The 15021-nt window shown below is 39.5% G+C and overlaps 1 protein-coding gene across 12 annotated transcripts in view; it reads right to left on the bottom strand.

Moving 5' to 3' along the window:
- The window catches only part of NBEA (neurobeachin), a 438607-nt gene that overhangs the window by 191400 nt on the left and 232186 nt on the right, over window positions 1-15021 (bottom strand). For all 12 annotated transcript variants that reach the window (XM_077341872.1, XM_077341873.1, XM_077341876.1 and 9 more), the window contains one exon: window positions 9439-9582. In XM_077341872.1, the coding sequence (XP_077197987.1) occupies window positions 9439-9582 (144 nt within the window). The remainder of the gene's footprint in view (window positions 1-9438; window positions 9583-15021) is intronic.

The raw sequence follows: 15021 nt of genomic DNA, 5'->3' as shown, positions 1-15021 counted from the left end.
TTTTACAGCCATCTTCACCACAGCGTGACAACTCTTACGAAGAAGAAGAGTTGGTTCTTATATGCTGCTTTTCCCTACCTGAAGGAGGCTCAAAGCGGCTTATAGTCGCCTTCCCTTTCCTCTCCCCACAACAGACACCCTGTGGGGTGGGTGAGGCTGAGAGACCGCTGATATTACTGCTCAGAACAGTTTTATCAGTGCTGTGGCGAGCCCAAGGTCACCCAGCTGGTTGTAATCTCACACCTCAAATAAAACTTTGTTGATTTTAAAGGTGCCATTGGACTCAAATTTTGTTGTGCTACTTCAGACCAACATGGCTATCCACTTGAATCTGTAAAAAGTTCTTGACTGTGTTATTTCTTGTTCCTGTGTCTGGGGATCAATGAAACTTTATAAACATACCATCAAGGATGGAGGATCCCTAGGATCCTAAGTTGCTGGAAGCAAAGTGTTTAGAAGACATTTAGAGACATAAGATAGTAAACTGAAGAAATAGTGATTTTCTGTACAAGCATTGCTATATGGGATTTCCAATTACAAACAGCACCATAATTTTAAAAAATGCACTTGCATGACTGATGTAATAATAAACATTTTAAAACTTGCAACATTTGGTGTAGTGCACAATAAGCCATTTTTACTAAGTACAAAAAAGATGGCTTATCGTGATATGGCGAAGTCTACCATTTGCTCTATATGTTGTTGAGGATAACTCTCATGTAAGTTCAGAAGTGCAACATTTCTTTTTCATTTACACACTTCCTGTTAGTTTACAGTGGAAGCATTTCCTCTGTATATATTCACATTGCTGAAAAAGTCATGTATCTATCCTAGATGGCATCTGAGTTTTACTCATTTTAATCAACTTCATTCCTTTCCCAACAGCAGGCTGATACAATGATTTGTCTTTTAAAAATAACTTAATCCATACTGCAGAGACATTATATCCTATGGTTTCTCCTCAAGATGTTGTGAAAAAAGTGGGTTCTTGCTTTCTAGAATAGTAAGTCTGAGCAATGCTTTTGAACTGTGCTAAAATCTAACAGTTCACATGGATTTAACACGGTTGTGGACAAAGCTAAAAGCCTCTCTCATCTGATGCCAGATGATCATGTATCAGCAATGACCAAGGCTACTTTTAATCATTTGCATCTGGCACAGTGGTGACTGCTTTAGATACAGAATTTACTAACAGAGCCTAGATTTGTTCGTTTGTCCTCCCAACTTCTTATGACAACTTTGAAGCAATATGAAAAGTTCCTAAAAATGCACTTAGAAAAAAATATTTGGTAAGTTAAGATATATGAGCTAAGGTTGGGCTAGGAAGCAACAGTTAGCTTGTCAATCAACTTTTCCTCCAGCATTCTTCAGCTTATGCTCATAGCTACCTGTGGGACTGCAGGTGGAGCGAAGGTGCTGCTATCATTTCAAACTGTGTCCATTGAGTGATATATTTGGACACCCATTTCCCATGTTGCATAATACTAAGCAATTATGTTAGGAAGGCATTCAGCATCAGAACCTACTTTTCAAGTTGAGTCTGAGATTTACAGTAAGCACTCATTTTTTTAGATATGCCCCTAAATGTCTTTATCTGTAAACAAATATTTTTATTCAAAGAGAAAATGGAGCATATTAATGTACTTAGGTTTGCTTCCTATGAGGAATCGTGTTAACTGGAGAAATAGATTTTCCAATCTGCAATGTATGTGTTTGTCACCAGCTTCTCATTTTAAGATGTACATTCACTACTTTTTTTGGGGGGGGGGTGAGGGGGGAAGTTTTTGCCAGCTTAAAACCAGGGGACAAATATTTACACTGAGAACCCTTACACTGTGTTGTTCTGCCTGTAGTACAAGGACGAAAGTTATCCTAAGCAAACAAGGGCTTCCTCATGTAATTCTGACAGTCACTTTATCTCGCAATTGTCAGGCCGACTAGTTTCTTAAAATCAACACTAGAGGAATATGGCTCCCTATGCTGATTTGCAATAGTGTGTCTACCTGTTCACTTGCTTGCCAATAGGGGCTCAGCTACAGGGGAGGGCTATTACTGGCTGAGGGCCAATCAGGTAGTGAGTGACCCATCGTTTCTAGTTTATTGCTTACGTATTTGTTTAGCTCTTGTGTGTCAAAGCAGAACAAATGTCCACCAATTTCTTCCCTCCAGTTCCAGATCTCATTTCTCTGCCCTTAGGTACAGCTTGGGGGGAAGCAGAGCAGTCTTGATGAGAAGGGTTCAGGAAGGGATTGAAGCATCACGAAACTCTTCTACACTTTAGAACCAAATATGTGTCTCTGAAGACAATCCTGAACATAAGGACTAAACCAGATAGGATCCATATCTATTTATCTCCTATTTATCTCCTGTAAATCAACACACCTTATGAACAAGAGTGACTAAATCCTACACTTAGAATTAATTTTAATGTGCTCACTTTCTAGCACTTTTTTGCTAGCCTAGTTCTAAGTGTGGAGCTTACTTGACCTGGAAGAAAAATGATGAAAACAATGGAATACATTTTACTTAAAATTAGACTTCTGCCCCATTTTAGATTTAAGAAGATGACTATGTGTAAATGTCTGCATCCCGTTGCCTGGCCCCCACCTGCCCCCAGCTTTACTTAAATTGGCCCCTCTTTTGATGTTAAGTCACAGCTGACTTCTGGCAACCCTGTGAAGTTTTCAAGGGAACAGATGTACAAAGGCAGTTTGACATTACCTGCCTCTGTATTACAACCCTGGTATTCCTTGATGGACTCCCTTCTAATTACTGACCAGGGTCAACTTTGCTTAGCTTCTGAGATATGATGAGATCAGGCTAGCTGGGGCTATGCAGGTTAGGGCGATTTGGTCCTAAGAATAGATTTTTTAAAAAGATGATTATTTCAGTTAATACCTTGCCTTTAATAGTAAAGCAGGAGTCCCTTAGCTCCTTTTCTGTTGCCCTTCTCTGTTTCTTCTGTTACCATATGGACAACTATCGGAACAGCGTGCAGTACTAAGGCAGCAGCTCTTATGCAAGTCTTTCTGCCTTTCAGATGTAAGCCAGAAAGAAAAGGGGGACCTGGAATGGAATAGCCTGTTCATTTCTAGATGCCCTGGGGCAGGGGTAGTCAACCTGTGGTCCTCCAGATGTCCATGGACTACAATTCCCACGAGCCCCTGGCTCAAGGGAATTGTAGTCCATGGACATCTGGAGGACTACAAGTTGACTACCCCTGCCCTGGGGGAAATATAGGGGGATGCATTTTTAGAATGTAGTCCAAAATTTAAAAATGAATATTTGGGAGAGACCAGAGAAGAATGCTAATAACTTATAGTAATAACAATTTTTATTTTTGAATTCCACCCTTCCCTGGCAGGTCCAGGGCAGAGCACATCAGGTTTCAAAACAATATAATTGGGTGTTTTTTTAAAATTAACTATGCAATTCATGTAACTAATCTTTAAAAAATAAGCTACCAGCACCCACCCCATCTCATGAAACTGAATTCCATTAAGTTAATTATGAAATGAGTGTGATGAGCACTTCATGCATTATGACCTTGTGAGGCTACCTAAATTATGCATATCCTAACATGTTAATTTAAGGGGAAGGAGGGCTGTGATGGGACCCTGAGGGAAGAATGATGAGATGTTGGAAATTTTATGGGATGTTTTTATATGATGTGAACCATCGCGAGCCAACTTGTTGGGAGTGGTGGTATCCAAATATAATTAATTAATTAATTAATTAAAATAAAAGGAAACTCAGAAAAAGGGGGAGTGAAAAAATAAATAAATGCAAGATTTATTTGTTTCTGTGCAGATACCGGACCATGAAGGGTTAATGCCCTGTAGAGTCAGTGTACTGGACTGACATTCTAAGAAGAGGCAGGATAAGGGGGGGGGGGGGGGAGGGAAAGGCTAATCAGATCAGAGAGCCAGAGACTGAGGTGAGTCAGCCAAGTGAGAGACTCAAGCAGGAGACCTTGAGGGAAAAAATGAATTCATTGGAAAACAGTCTAGACACTGTTCTAGAGAACAAATAAGGGGAAGGCTGAAAGGGAGTTTTGGGGTGAAGAAATTTAAACTCTGGAGCCTAGAGGGGGAACAGTCTACTGGGGGAAGAAGCCTTCCTAGTCCAGGTTCTAAGAGAGCTAAGCAGCTGGATCTCGGTGCTACCATCAGAGAATCCCCCCAATGTGTAATTAGATCTGGTCCCTTGCTCCCAATGAGAGAGAACTTTTGATCCATGGGCTGAACGGGGGGGGGGGGATGGGTACTTAGAACTCTTAATAGAAATAGATCACCATGTGGTCAGTGTAATATAGGGCGGGTTTAGGGGGGGTTATTGTATTTTACTTACTGTTGTGAACTGCTGCAAGACTGTTTGGAGAGCTGTGATATAGAAATGTGAAACTAAAAATAAGCCAAGCTATTAGCAACCTACCTGGCCCCAGAACACCTAGCCAAGATGATCCAGGCAATTGTCACCTCAATGTTTGATTTCTGCAACTCTCTGCCTGCAGGTCTACCCTTATCCTTTATATGGAAACATCAACTGGTACAGAATGCAGCAGCCAGAATGCACCTTGGAGGCTCCACATCTGGCCCATACTCAGCTGCACTGGCTACCAGTTGACTACTGGATCAGGCTTATAGTCTGCCATTGAAGTTGAAATCATTTATAATTGAGATATTAGGGGATTCATCTGGGACTTTCTACATACAGTACGTTGCATAGCCCCTAAAAAGTGGGCTACACATCCTCCTTTGTAATACAATGTTACGCATCCACTGAACTAAAAAGGTCAGTGATTTGATTACTGTCTACCAGGTAGCTTCAAATGTTCCAAAATGTTAAATGAGTTATATTAGTAAATTTCTCAATGTGTATGACAGAAACACACAACAGAAACATATTTTTATCATAGAAACAGTTAAAAATTAGTAAAATTAGTAAAAATCATATATGTTAAATTTCAATGACAAAATAAATTAGTAATATAGAAGAGTTAATGATCAATTCACTACAACTCTGCCAACTGAGATGCTGCTGATTCAGAGTTTTAAGTAATAAAAACTGCTATTAGAAATTGATCTCTATCAGTGCTGTTTTTATCAATATGCAACTTGCCTCTTGAAATGAACAGTCTGGGAAGTAACTTAGATGCTAGAATTGAAACAGAAAAATGTGAAACATTTATCAGTCATACTGCCCATCTTCTTGAAATCTTCAAACCACCAGATTTTAAATATCCATTGATTACATGTGGTTAAAATCCCACCTATTACAATTAATGTAACTAGTCGTATATACTTTTTATGTAAATCTGGAAGCCAAGTTGGCTACAGGTAAGAGTCACCAGAATGGATATGCAATTTATAGAGTTGTCCCTTTCCAGTTTCTAAACCAGAGCAACATGAGAGCCTACAAACAGAAATAACAGTGGCAAGCAAAAGAAAAAGTTATTTAACCTACAACTGGTGGGATAGCAAGGATGAAAGCACAACAGTTATGGAAGTTTGTTAAGACACGAGAAGGCTGTAGATACGGGACTGAATCCCATGAGCACAGATACAGAAAAAGTACTGGTAAGAGGAAGTGTGGAAGTTGCATGGAAGACAGCTAAAGAGGAAGAATTTATGTAGTAATATCAATAATGTGTTTTGTAGCTTTTAACCACATGAAGATTTTTGCAAGAAATTCTTAGGAGATTTTCTTTCAGTTCAACTTTGCTTCTAGAAAGGAGACTAAAGCACAACTGCAATAAAATATGAAGGAACAAGGAATTTCCCCTGAAATTTTCAGCCTGGCAGAGAGTATTATTTTGACTCCTAAGTCTTGCCAAGCACCTTCATGTATCTTTATTGAGTTACATTCTGGTAAGAAAGTCTGAACTGTTCTTTAAATTTCTTAGGTTCATTGGAAGAGGTATGGACATGGGAAACTATAAAATGTGCTATTGAATAATAAGAAGAGATGTATAAAGAGATGTAGAATGGTGTAGGATGACTTCTCTGTGATTCTCTGATTTCCCCCCCCTGAAGATCTCAAAAATGACTTTCAGTTAACTCTTTTTGTGTTACCTATTTTCAGCTTTCCTAGAAATGTGTAGGTATCAATTTTATTCAAATAGAATTGAAGGACTCTATTCTTGATGTAATTGTTTCTATTAGTACTGTTTACTGTGTTAGAGATGAACTCTGTTTACAACCACATTTATGGAATGCATACCAACACATATTTGATCTGGAAAAGAGTCAGTAAAGTCCCAAAACTCTGGGAAACTTTGTCTGGTCTACAATGTAGCAGGTTGCCATTACTTGAAGCTCCCTTTTGTTAACTATGCCTTTTTAGATAGTGATTTATTTTTGAAGAAGATAACTAATAATTTCTTAGAACAAAAATGAGACATTACATAATGGAATAGAATGGTGTCTGTAAAACCATAAGTTAAATAAGACTGCTTGAAAGTACTACTTGTTTATTAAGGGCTATGCAATTACTGCTTACTGTAAGGCAGTCTTTCTCAACTGTTTTACTGTTGAGAAACACCTGAAATGTTCTTCAGACTTCAAGAAAAACCAGAAGTGGCAGGATTATAAAGAATATGATTGGGAAGCATAGCTGGGTACAGAGAGCCAGTTTGGTGTAGTGGTTAGGAGTGCGGACTTCTAATTTGGCATGCCAGGTTCGATTCTGCACTCCCCCACATGCAACCAGCTGGGTGACCTTGGGCTTGCCACGGCACTGATAAAACTGTTCTGACCGAGCAGTGATATCAGGGCTCTCTCAGCCTCACCCACCCCACAGGGTGTCTGTTGTGGGGAGAGGAATGGGAAGGCGACTGTAAGCCGCTTTGAGCCTCCTTCGGGTAGGGAAAAGCGTCATATAAGAACCAACTCTTCTTCTTCTTCTTCTTCTTCTTCTACATGCCCACCTGGGGCCCCTCCCCTTCCCACTGCCTCCAGGCCTTTCAATGGCCATGGGGGGGGGCAGATTGACATGATCATATATGGTCATTGTTGTTGTTGTTAGGTGCGAAGCCCTGTCCAACCCATTGCGACCCCATGAACAATGATCCTTCAGGCCTTCCTATCCTCTACCATTCCCCAGAGACCATTTAAGTTTGCACCTACTGCTTCAGTGACTCCATCCAGCCACCTCATTCTCTGTCGTTCCCTTCTTCTTTTGCCCTCAATCGCTCCCAGCATTAGGCTCTTCTCCAGGGAGTCCTTCCTTCTCATGAGGTGGCCAAAGTATTCATCTTCATCTTCAGTTTCATCTTCAGGATTTGGCCTTCTAAGGAGCAGGCAGGGCTGATCTCCTCTAGGACTGAGTGGTTTGTTCGCCTTGCAGTCCAAGGGACTCGCAAGAGTCTTCTCCAGCACCAGAGTTCAAAAGCCTCAATTCTTTGATGCTCGGCCTTCCTTATGGTCCAACTTTCGCAGCCATACATTGCAACTGGGAAGACCATAGCCTTGACTAGACACACTTTTGTTGGCAGGGTGATGTCTCTGCTTTTTAGGATGCTGTCTAGATTTGCCATAGCTTTCCTCCCCAGGAGCAAGTGTCTTTTAATTTCTTTGCTGCAGTCCCCATCTGCAGCATCTTTGAGCCCAGGAAAATAAAATCTGTCACTACCTCCATTTCTTCCCCATTTATTTGCCAGGAACATATGGTCATATTACCCTATAAACATTTAACCATTTTTAAATATATTTATAAAAATTAATTAACTCCCACCCATTCAGAATACCCTTCCAGGACCATCAAGAAACCCCAGGATTTCATGAAACCCTAGTTGAGAAAGCCTTCTGTAAAGGAATTATTTTGGGAATGGGAGGGATAGAGACAGAGATAAATATTGTATTTTTAAGATGTTGTAAGACACTTTGAGGATATTATAATCAGAAGCAGTATATAAATATATAAATATTGCACATGCATACTATTAAGCTAGGAGAGTTAGGGTTTTGGTACCGTCTTTCCTTATATAGAAAGATGAATGTGCATATGGTAATAACAAGGAAAAAGGAAATCAGAATCAGCGTGGTCAAATGTTTGCCCAAACCTCAGCCTAGTAAGAGAGATGCTTGCCCTATCTTCCATATCCCTATTAGGGGATATATAGAAAACAAAAATCAAGAGAACGATGTTCTGCTGCCTTCTCTAGGTCACCATTCCTCAGGGGATAAGAGACCACCCCACAGGCCCAACCTTCTGTGACATCAGAGAGGCCTGTGGGAGTAGTCTTTTCTTTCCCACTGGCCAAAGCACCTGGGAAAGCAGTGCAGTGCTATTATTTATCGTGTGTGCAAGTTGTGCTGTGTCCCACCAGGACATTGGAGATCACGCCAGAGGCCCTGGGGTGATGCAGTGTACTTAAGGGTAATCTCTAATTTCCTGGAAGAACAGGCCTGGAAATTAGATGAGAGTGAAATGTGACTCTTTGGAACTCTATTTAACCATATTGGTGCTCGCACTGTTAAAAGAAAAAATTGAGACACATGTTCTGCTGTTGGATGCCCCTGCCATTAGGAAAAAGTAGATCAGTGCATAGACCCCTGCAGTGCAGCACGGGAATTACTGTCTATATACTGAGGAGCACCACTTGCTCCTCAGAAATGACAAAAATTATGCTGTGTTTTCTTCATTGCCTCTTAACAGTGAAATCAGTAACTGTTTCAGAGACTCTACACAATAATACAAGACCTCTGAGGCATTCATTTACTTCCTGATTTAAGGAAGTAAATCCTTGGAGAATACACACATCACTGAGAGCCCACAAAAACCTCAAGCCACACCAGATAATCTGCTGGAAAACAAGGAATTAGAGTGTCACTCTTCCCCATTTTTTCAACCTGTTTTTAATAGTGTGAATAGTTAGTCCATCACAGGTATCTTACTATCTTACCATCTTACCAGGAATACATAACACTGAGACTGAGTTAAATATAAACTTCCAACTGGTGTTCTCATTCAAGGGAGGTAAAATTTTACTTTTAAAATTTATATCTCACTTTTCAGATGATTGTTTCCCAAAGTATTGAAACCAGTCTTCAGAATGAACATTTCAAGTAAGATTTAGTGTGAGGGTTTTTCAAATTATTTTCATGTCTAATTAATTTTCATCTTAAAAATATCTTTCTACAGTCTGGAGAGGCCATGCAAGAAACCAAAGATGAAGCATTCAATGTGGACATTAATCATCCAAGGTTAATCAGGGGATCTTACACGAACCACTACTTTGTAAAGCTGTCTGAGCTAAAAGTGAGAACTTTGAAGAACTTTGCATATAGAAAGGTACTTGCAAATGACACATTGATCTCCTATTCTCAGTTACATAAATACCAATACAAGGGACAACTGACAAACCGATTCAAAATTTTACATAATTTTTTTTTTACATTAATTGAAAAACTCATGCAGAAAAACTGGGATTTTTACCTGCAAGATTATCAATCTCCTTTTCTTGGAGCAGACTGACAGCGTCATCATCCCCTTCCAACATGAGCTCAGTTTCAGCATTCTGATTTACTACAGCTTGGCTTCGGAAGGTTTTCTTTGACTTCACCACATCTTCTTCAGTGCCTATAAAATATTTAAAAACATGTAAAATTCTATTTGATTTTTTTGTCTAGTTTTAATGCCAGGGAAATATTTTCTTATAGGAAATCGATGGAATTCTGGCCATGATGAGCATATTGGGTGAGAAAAATAAACTTCAGAACAGGTTTTCTTTTTAAAAATTCATTCACGGGATAATGTGCTTATACAAGATGAAAGTGTGCCAGAGGTATTATAAAAATATAGAAGTCAACTTCAAGAGAGTCAACTGGGATCTAATCTGTTTTTACTAGCCTGTCACATTACTGGTCATCACTTTGTTATAGCAACCTGACAATTACGCTTGGTACATACTAAGGTGAATATTGCAAGTGTGGAGGTTCATTATTTAGCTAAACCCTTTTGAAATCAGTTTTGTTTTAGAATATTAAATATACATTTATTTAAAAGAAAATTAACAAACAAGGCTGCTTTGATTTGACAAGGATTTTGGCTTTGTCGTTCTTTACATTTATCACTTGGTTGAGTATAGTTCTCTTTGACACAATAGACTAAGCATTTATCTAAATGAAAGTGTAGGAGACCGAAAGTTGCCCTTCAATCACTGTATCCTTTATGAATTAGAGTTCCATTTATCAAAATTACAGAAAGAAGAGGTAATGTCTCAGAGGGCTGTCTCATTACAAGGCTTATAAACACAGTCCTTACAAAGAAGTGGTTTAACACCTAACAAATCAAAAATTGATTGGGAATAGAATTTATTTGAAATCATCTGTCTTCAAAAGACATGCTGTACTGAGTGCACTTTTTGGCCTCACTACCCATTCATCAGGAAATTAACAAGCAAGTTCCACAGACCACCAGATTTCCTTGGATTCTGAAATACGAAATATGTTAAAAACAGATCTGCCACAGATGTTCTAATTGTATATTCAAGAAAGGCTTTAAAAGAAACTCATACTAAAAAATACAAGAGAATGAATGAGGGTTTTTTTGGCCAAATTTTGCAGATGCATTTGTCAAAATATTATATTTACTATTATTAGTGATTCTAACTTAAAAGAAAAGAAATACTAGTGCAGGAGTACTAAATATGATTTTAACATATTATACAACACTACGTGTATCAATATCTACTTAAAGTACAAAGATTGGAGGTAATTACAGTTTTCTAAGATGACAACCTTGACAAAAGATTATTAAGTCAAGTTGAAGTTGTTTTCTCTTAATGTCAGTGTTTTTTTTTTTTGAGGAATAATGTTAAGAGTGCTTTTTACTTGGTTATCATGGATCCCATAAAAGCCAAAATGTCCTTCCACCCAGCCTTCACTACATTTTGTATTATATGAGCTGTGATATTTTAGGCACTTGCCCAATGAAATTTTTGGCTTTGTCTTTGAACATCAGTCACCCCATGTTTTTAAACTGCTTTTGATAGCACCGTAAATTTCAAAAGCATGCAGATAACTGAGAATCACTACCACAAAGGATCCTTGAGTATATCAAACCTTTAGCTGAGGGAAACCTGATTTGCAGTTAAGGTCCAAAATATCCCATGTACACAGAAGTGAGGCTCCATTCACACATTATAAAGTCTTAGTATTTTGCTGGGGAACAACATGAAAATGTTATATCAGATGTGCAATGGGAGTTTTGAACATGTTGTATCCCATGTACAATCAGAGTAGGGTTTTGGGGGGGAGGGATACCCCCAAGATGTCCACTGGCTCTTTTTTGTTTACCTCCACAACACAGAGAAGGAAGCTACTTAAGCCTCCTGATCCATGATGTTTTCATATTTATAAACCACCCATGGAGCTTTGTTGTAAAAATTATACTAACAGTGAAGCCAGTATCAGCTCCATGGGGTGGTATTTGGATGTGAAAGCAACATGGATTGAGGCAGCTAAAGTCACTTTTCCTTGCATACTGTGGTCACAAACAGAAAAAAGAGAAGCTAGTTTTTTTTACTCTGCTTTTTACTACCCGAAGGAGTCTCAAAGTAGCTTACAATCACCTATTTTTTGTTCTCCCCGCAACAGAAACTCAATGAGGTAGGTGAGGATGAGAAAGCCCTGAGATAACTGTGACTAGTCCAATGTCACCCAACTGGCTGTATATGGAGGAGTGGGAAATCAAACCAAGTTCTTAACGACTACACCAAACTGGCCCTAAAAAGGAGCCAGTGTACATCTGGAAGGCACAAAACCCCTATTGCATTTATTATAAAAAGTCTTTGTGTTGTTCCCCACAAAGTTGTTGGGAAACAACAAACGTAAGGGCTTTGTAACATGTAGATGGGAACCTAAGTGTATACGTCCAATATTTGTTTAGCTTCTTCTGAATCAATTTCATTTTGAACAAACTGCATTTTCAAAACTCAGTGGGAGTATACATGGAGGTTTTTTTTTTTGTACATGAAACTAAATATGGAATTTACTGTTGAAATACCTTTAGTCTTTAACATGCCACAAGACCATGATTCTTCACTATAAACATGGCTAACTTGCTGGAATATACCCTTCTGCAGTCACAATTGCTAATATGGGTTATGATCATACACTTATGTATGAATGAAATGAAACGGGCAAGGGGGAGCTTATCTGACAACTTGAATATAATTTAAATGCTTTAATGATGCAATATGTTTTAACCTGTTCTATTCAAAATATTGTAAGCTGCCCTGAACCTTTGGGGAATGACAGCATATAAGTACAATAAACAAGCAAACAAACAACCAACAACCAAACAGTATTAATAGGAAACTAAACTTTAAAACCGCTCTATGTTGACACTAAGATATATTTTTAAAATTCTTCTTCAATCTAATGTATAACATGAACATTCCACTAAAGTTAATGAGACATTACTCCTTTGTAAAGTGTTTAGGATGCAGATGTCAGAATCCTATCCAGCAACTTACTGCAACATTTAACTATTACATTTTAAATATGCATAATAGCCAATATGTACATGATGACTTGGAATTATGGTTGATGCCGGTCTTTTGGTGGATGTTTATTTCAGGTCACAGGCCAAGTCATTAATCAGAGATAAAAGTTATTCAGTTTACTAAGTGCTCTTTGGAAAATAGATCCTCTGATATTCTTAAGCAAAAAAGGAGAAAAACAATTCACCACAATGGATTTTTATTTTATGTTTGGTACATTTAAGTGTTTGCAGATGTAGGTTTGTTGTACTTTATTCTAGCTTTAAAACTCTGACCTATATACCTGTGTTGAAGACCTTATGTAAGGACACTGTAGCTTCCTCTCTGAAATCTGAACTGAATGGAATTCACAAATCACTTTCTCTGATGTAATGCCAAGGTCTAGTTCACAACACCCTGCGGAAAAAAAAGCTCCTGCACACTAAAGTCTGTCTTAAATCCAACATGAACCAATCCCAAACAATATTATTTTTAGAATGAATAATTTAAATAAACGTATTTTACCCAACTCTAGCTTTTTTTATCAATGCACAATGCGTACACTCTTAGAAACAACAAAAATGACGCACTAAATTTTCTTAGCCGTTTCTGATCTGGATTTCTTCCTACAGAGAGCTTAAATGAGTATCAGCCTATTTCAGGACATCTCTGGTAAAGACATTTCTGTAGAACTGATATGGGGAATCTGCAATTTCTCTGCTCTAACAGGCCTTGTAAGATGTGTTATTTCAGAGGGCTTTCTCACTGATTTGCCGATATTGATCACTATTGTGCTTATTTTTGCTCAGTAGCTTCAATAAGACAGGGACACTCAGTTGTGACAATCAACAACTTTACTGGAACCAGAAATACTGAACAACTGAACAACAGACATGCAAAATAATGAAACTTACATAAATGTTTGAGACTCCCGCTAAGACATGCAATTGGTCCTTAACAGAAGCCTGCGACTGGACCTCAAGTCTGGCTCTTGATGGGTCCATAAGTTTCTTCTATTATTATCTAAGAGCCTGGCAAAGCTGAGGCAAGGTTCAGGAATCCAGCCTCAGGTCTCAAGCTCAAAGTCTTTTACAGTCTCTTGAATTCCACATACTTAACAGCCCTCCTCCTTAAAGTACTCATATACAATCTGGCAAATGACGACCTGCAAGTGCTGTGGTCTATAGCAGTGGTCCACAACATTTTCCAGGCTGTGGACTGGTGGCGGCAGGGAGGGCGATCGGCTGGCCACGCATGCCATGCATGCGCGGCCGCAAACACGCATGCGCAGCAATCCCACGCGGGAGTGTCACGCGAACGCAGGGAGCCGCAGCTAGGTGCCAGAGCCTTCGCGGCCCGGCACCGGGCCATGGCCCGGTGGTCAGGGACTACCAGTCTATAGTACACACACTGCAATAGTCACAGTGTCAATAGGGTGGCTTCAACTGGGCTTTGGGTGACCTTGAGTACTGCTGATGTAACCTCTGGCTCTGTAGGCTCTCGGCAGCTCCAAACCAGCACCTTGTCCTGAGTGGCAGTGGTCTTTGCTCTGGAATATCTGTTGGGTTTGAAGTGGCATTAGGCATGCTGGGCAGACACCATCTCATCTTGTCCACATGTTGAAGGAAGGCAAGTCTATCCAGAAACTGGACCTGGTATGAGCCAAGTCCTGTTGCTTGTGTCACTATGGCTGGAACCCAGTCTTGGCCACTTCTGGATGAAAATGGGATTGTCCAATGTAAAGGATATGGTGGTTGCAGGTGCTTCCCAGCTTGGAGGCCAATCCATTCCATTCCACATCTGGCAAATGATGTCTTGCAAGTATGTTCTATGTAAACTGCCCTGAGCCTCTGGGGCCTCTGGGGAGGGCGGTATATAAATATAATAAACAAACAAACAAACAAACAAGGTTTATCGAGTCTTGTGCACAGATAATTCATGTTGCCTAGATATAAAGGAAATGAAAACAGAGTCTTGATGCCACACCCTTCATGCCACACCCTCCACACCCAGTTGAGGATGTGGGAGAGGACTCCATCTTTAGTAGAATGGACAGCCACATCTGAAGCTCTGGTTGGAGAAGAATCTTGAGGAGCAGAATGCTATGAGCTGGCAATGGGAAGGCATCAATGCTTAGTAGCGGCGGACAGCTAAGAGTGTCAGTGTTCCCCATGCCTTCTCTGTGATGGTATTACGAGGCACAATCATTAAGGAAGACTAGTATAGCATTTGAGAAGATAGAATTTTTTTTGCGGGGTGGGGTGTCTAATAGTTCATTTTTAAAAGGCCCAATATTGATTTGTGATCAGTGGCAACTGTAAACAGACATCTACATATGTAGTTGTGATTTTTTTTTTACCTCTTCAATGATGGCGAGATCTTCCTTTTCTATCTGTGTGTACTTTCTTTGGCTGAGGACCACGTGTAAAAGTAGAATACAGTGTGTGCTTTGTGGCTGTTGAGTAGACGGTGGCTGCTCCCATACAGGGAGACGTCTCAGGCAAGGATGACAGGCTGAGATTCATCAAAGTGAA

The sequence above is a fragment of the Paroedura picta genome, chromosome 6, assembly GCF_049243985.1.
Source record: "Paroedura picta isolate Pp20150507F chromosome 6, Ppicta_v3.0, whole genome shotgun sequence".
In the NCBI taxonomy this organism is placed as follows: Eukaryota; Metazoa; Chordata; class Lepidosauria; order Squamata; family Gekkonidae; genus Paroedura; species Paroedura picta.
This window is presented reverse-complemented; position numbering and strand designations above follow the sequence as displayed.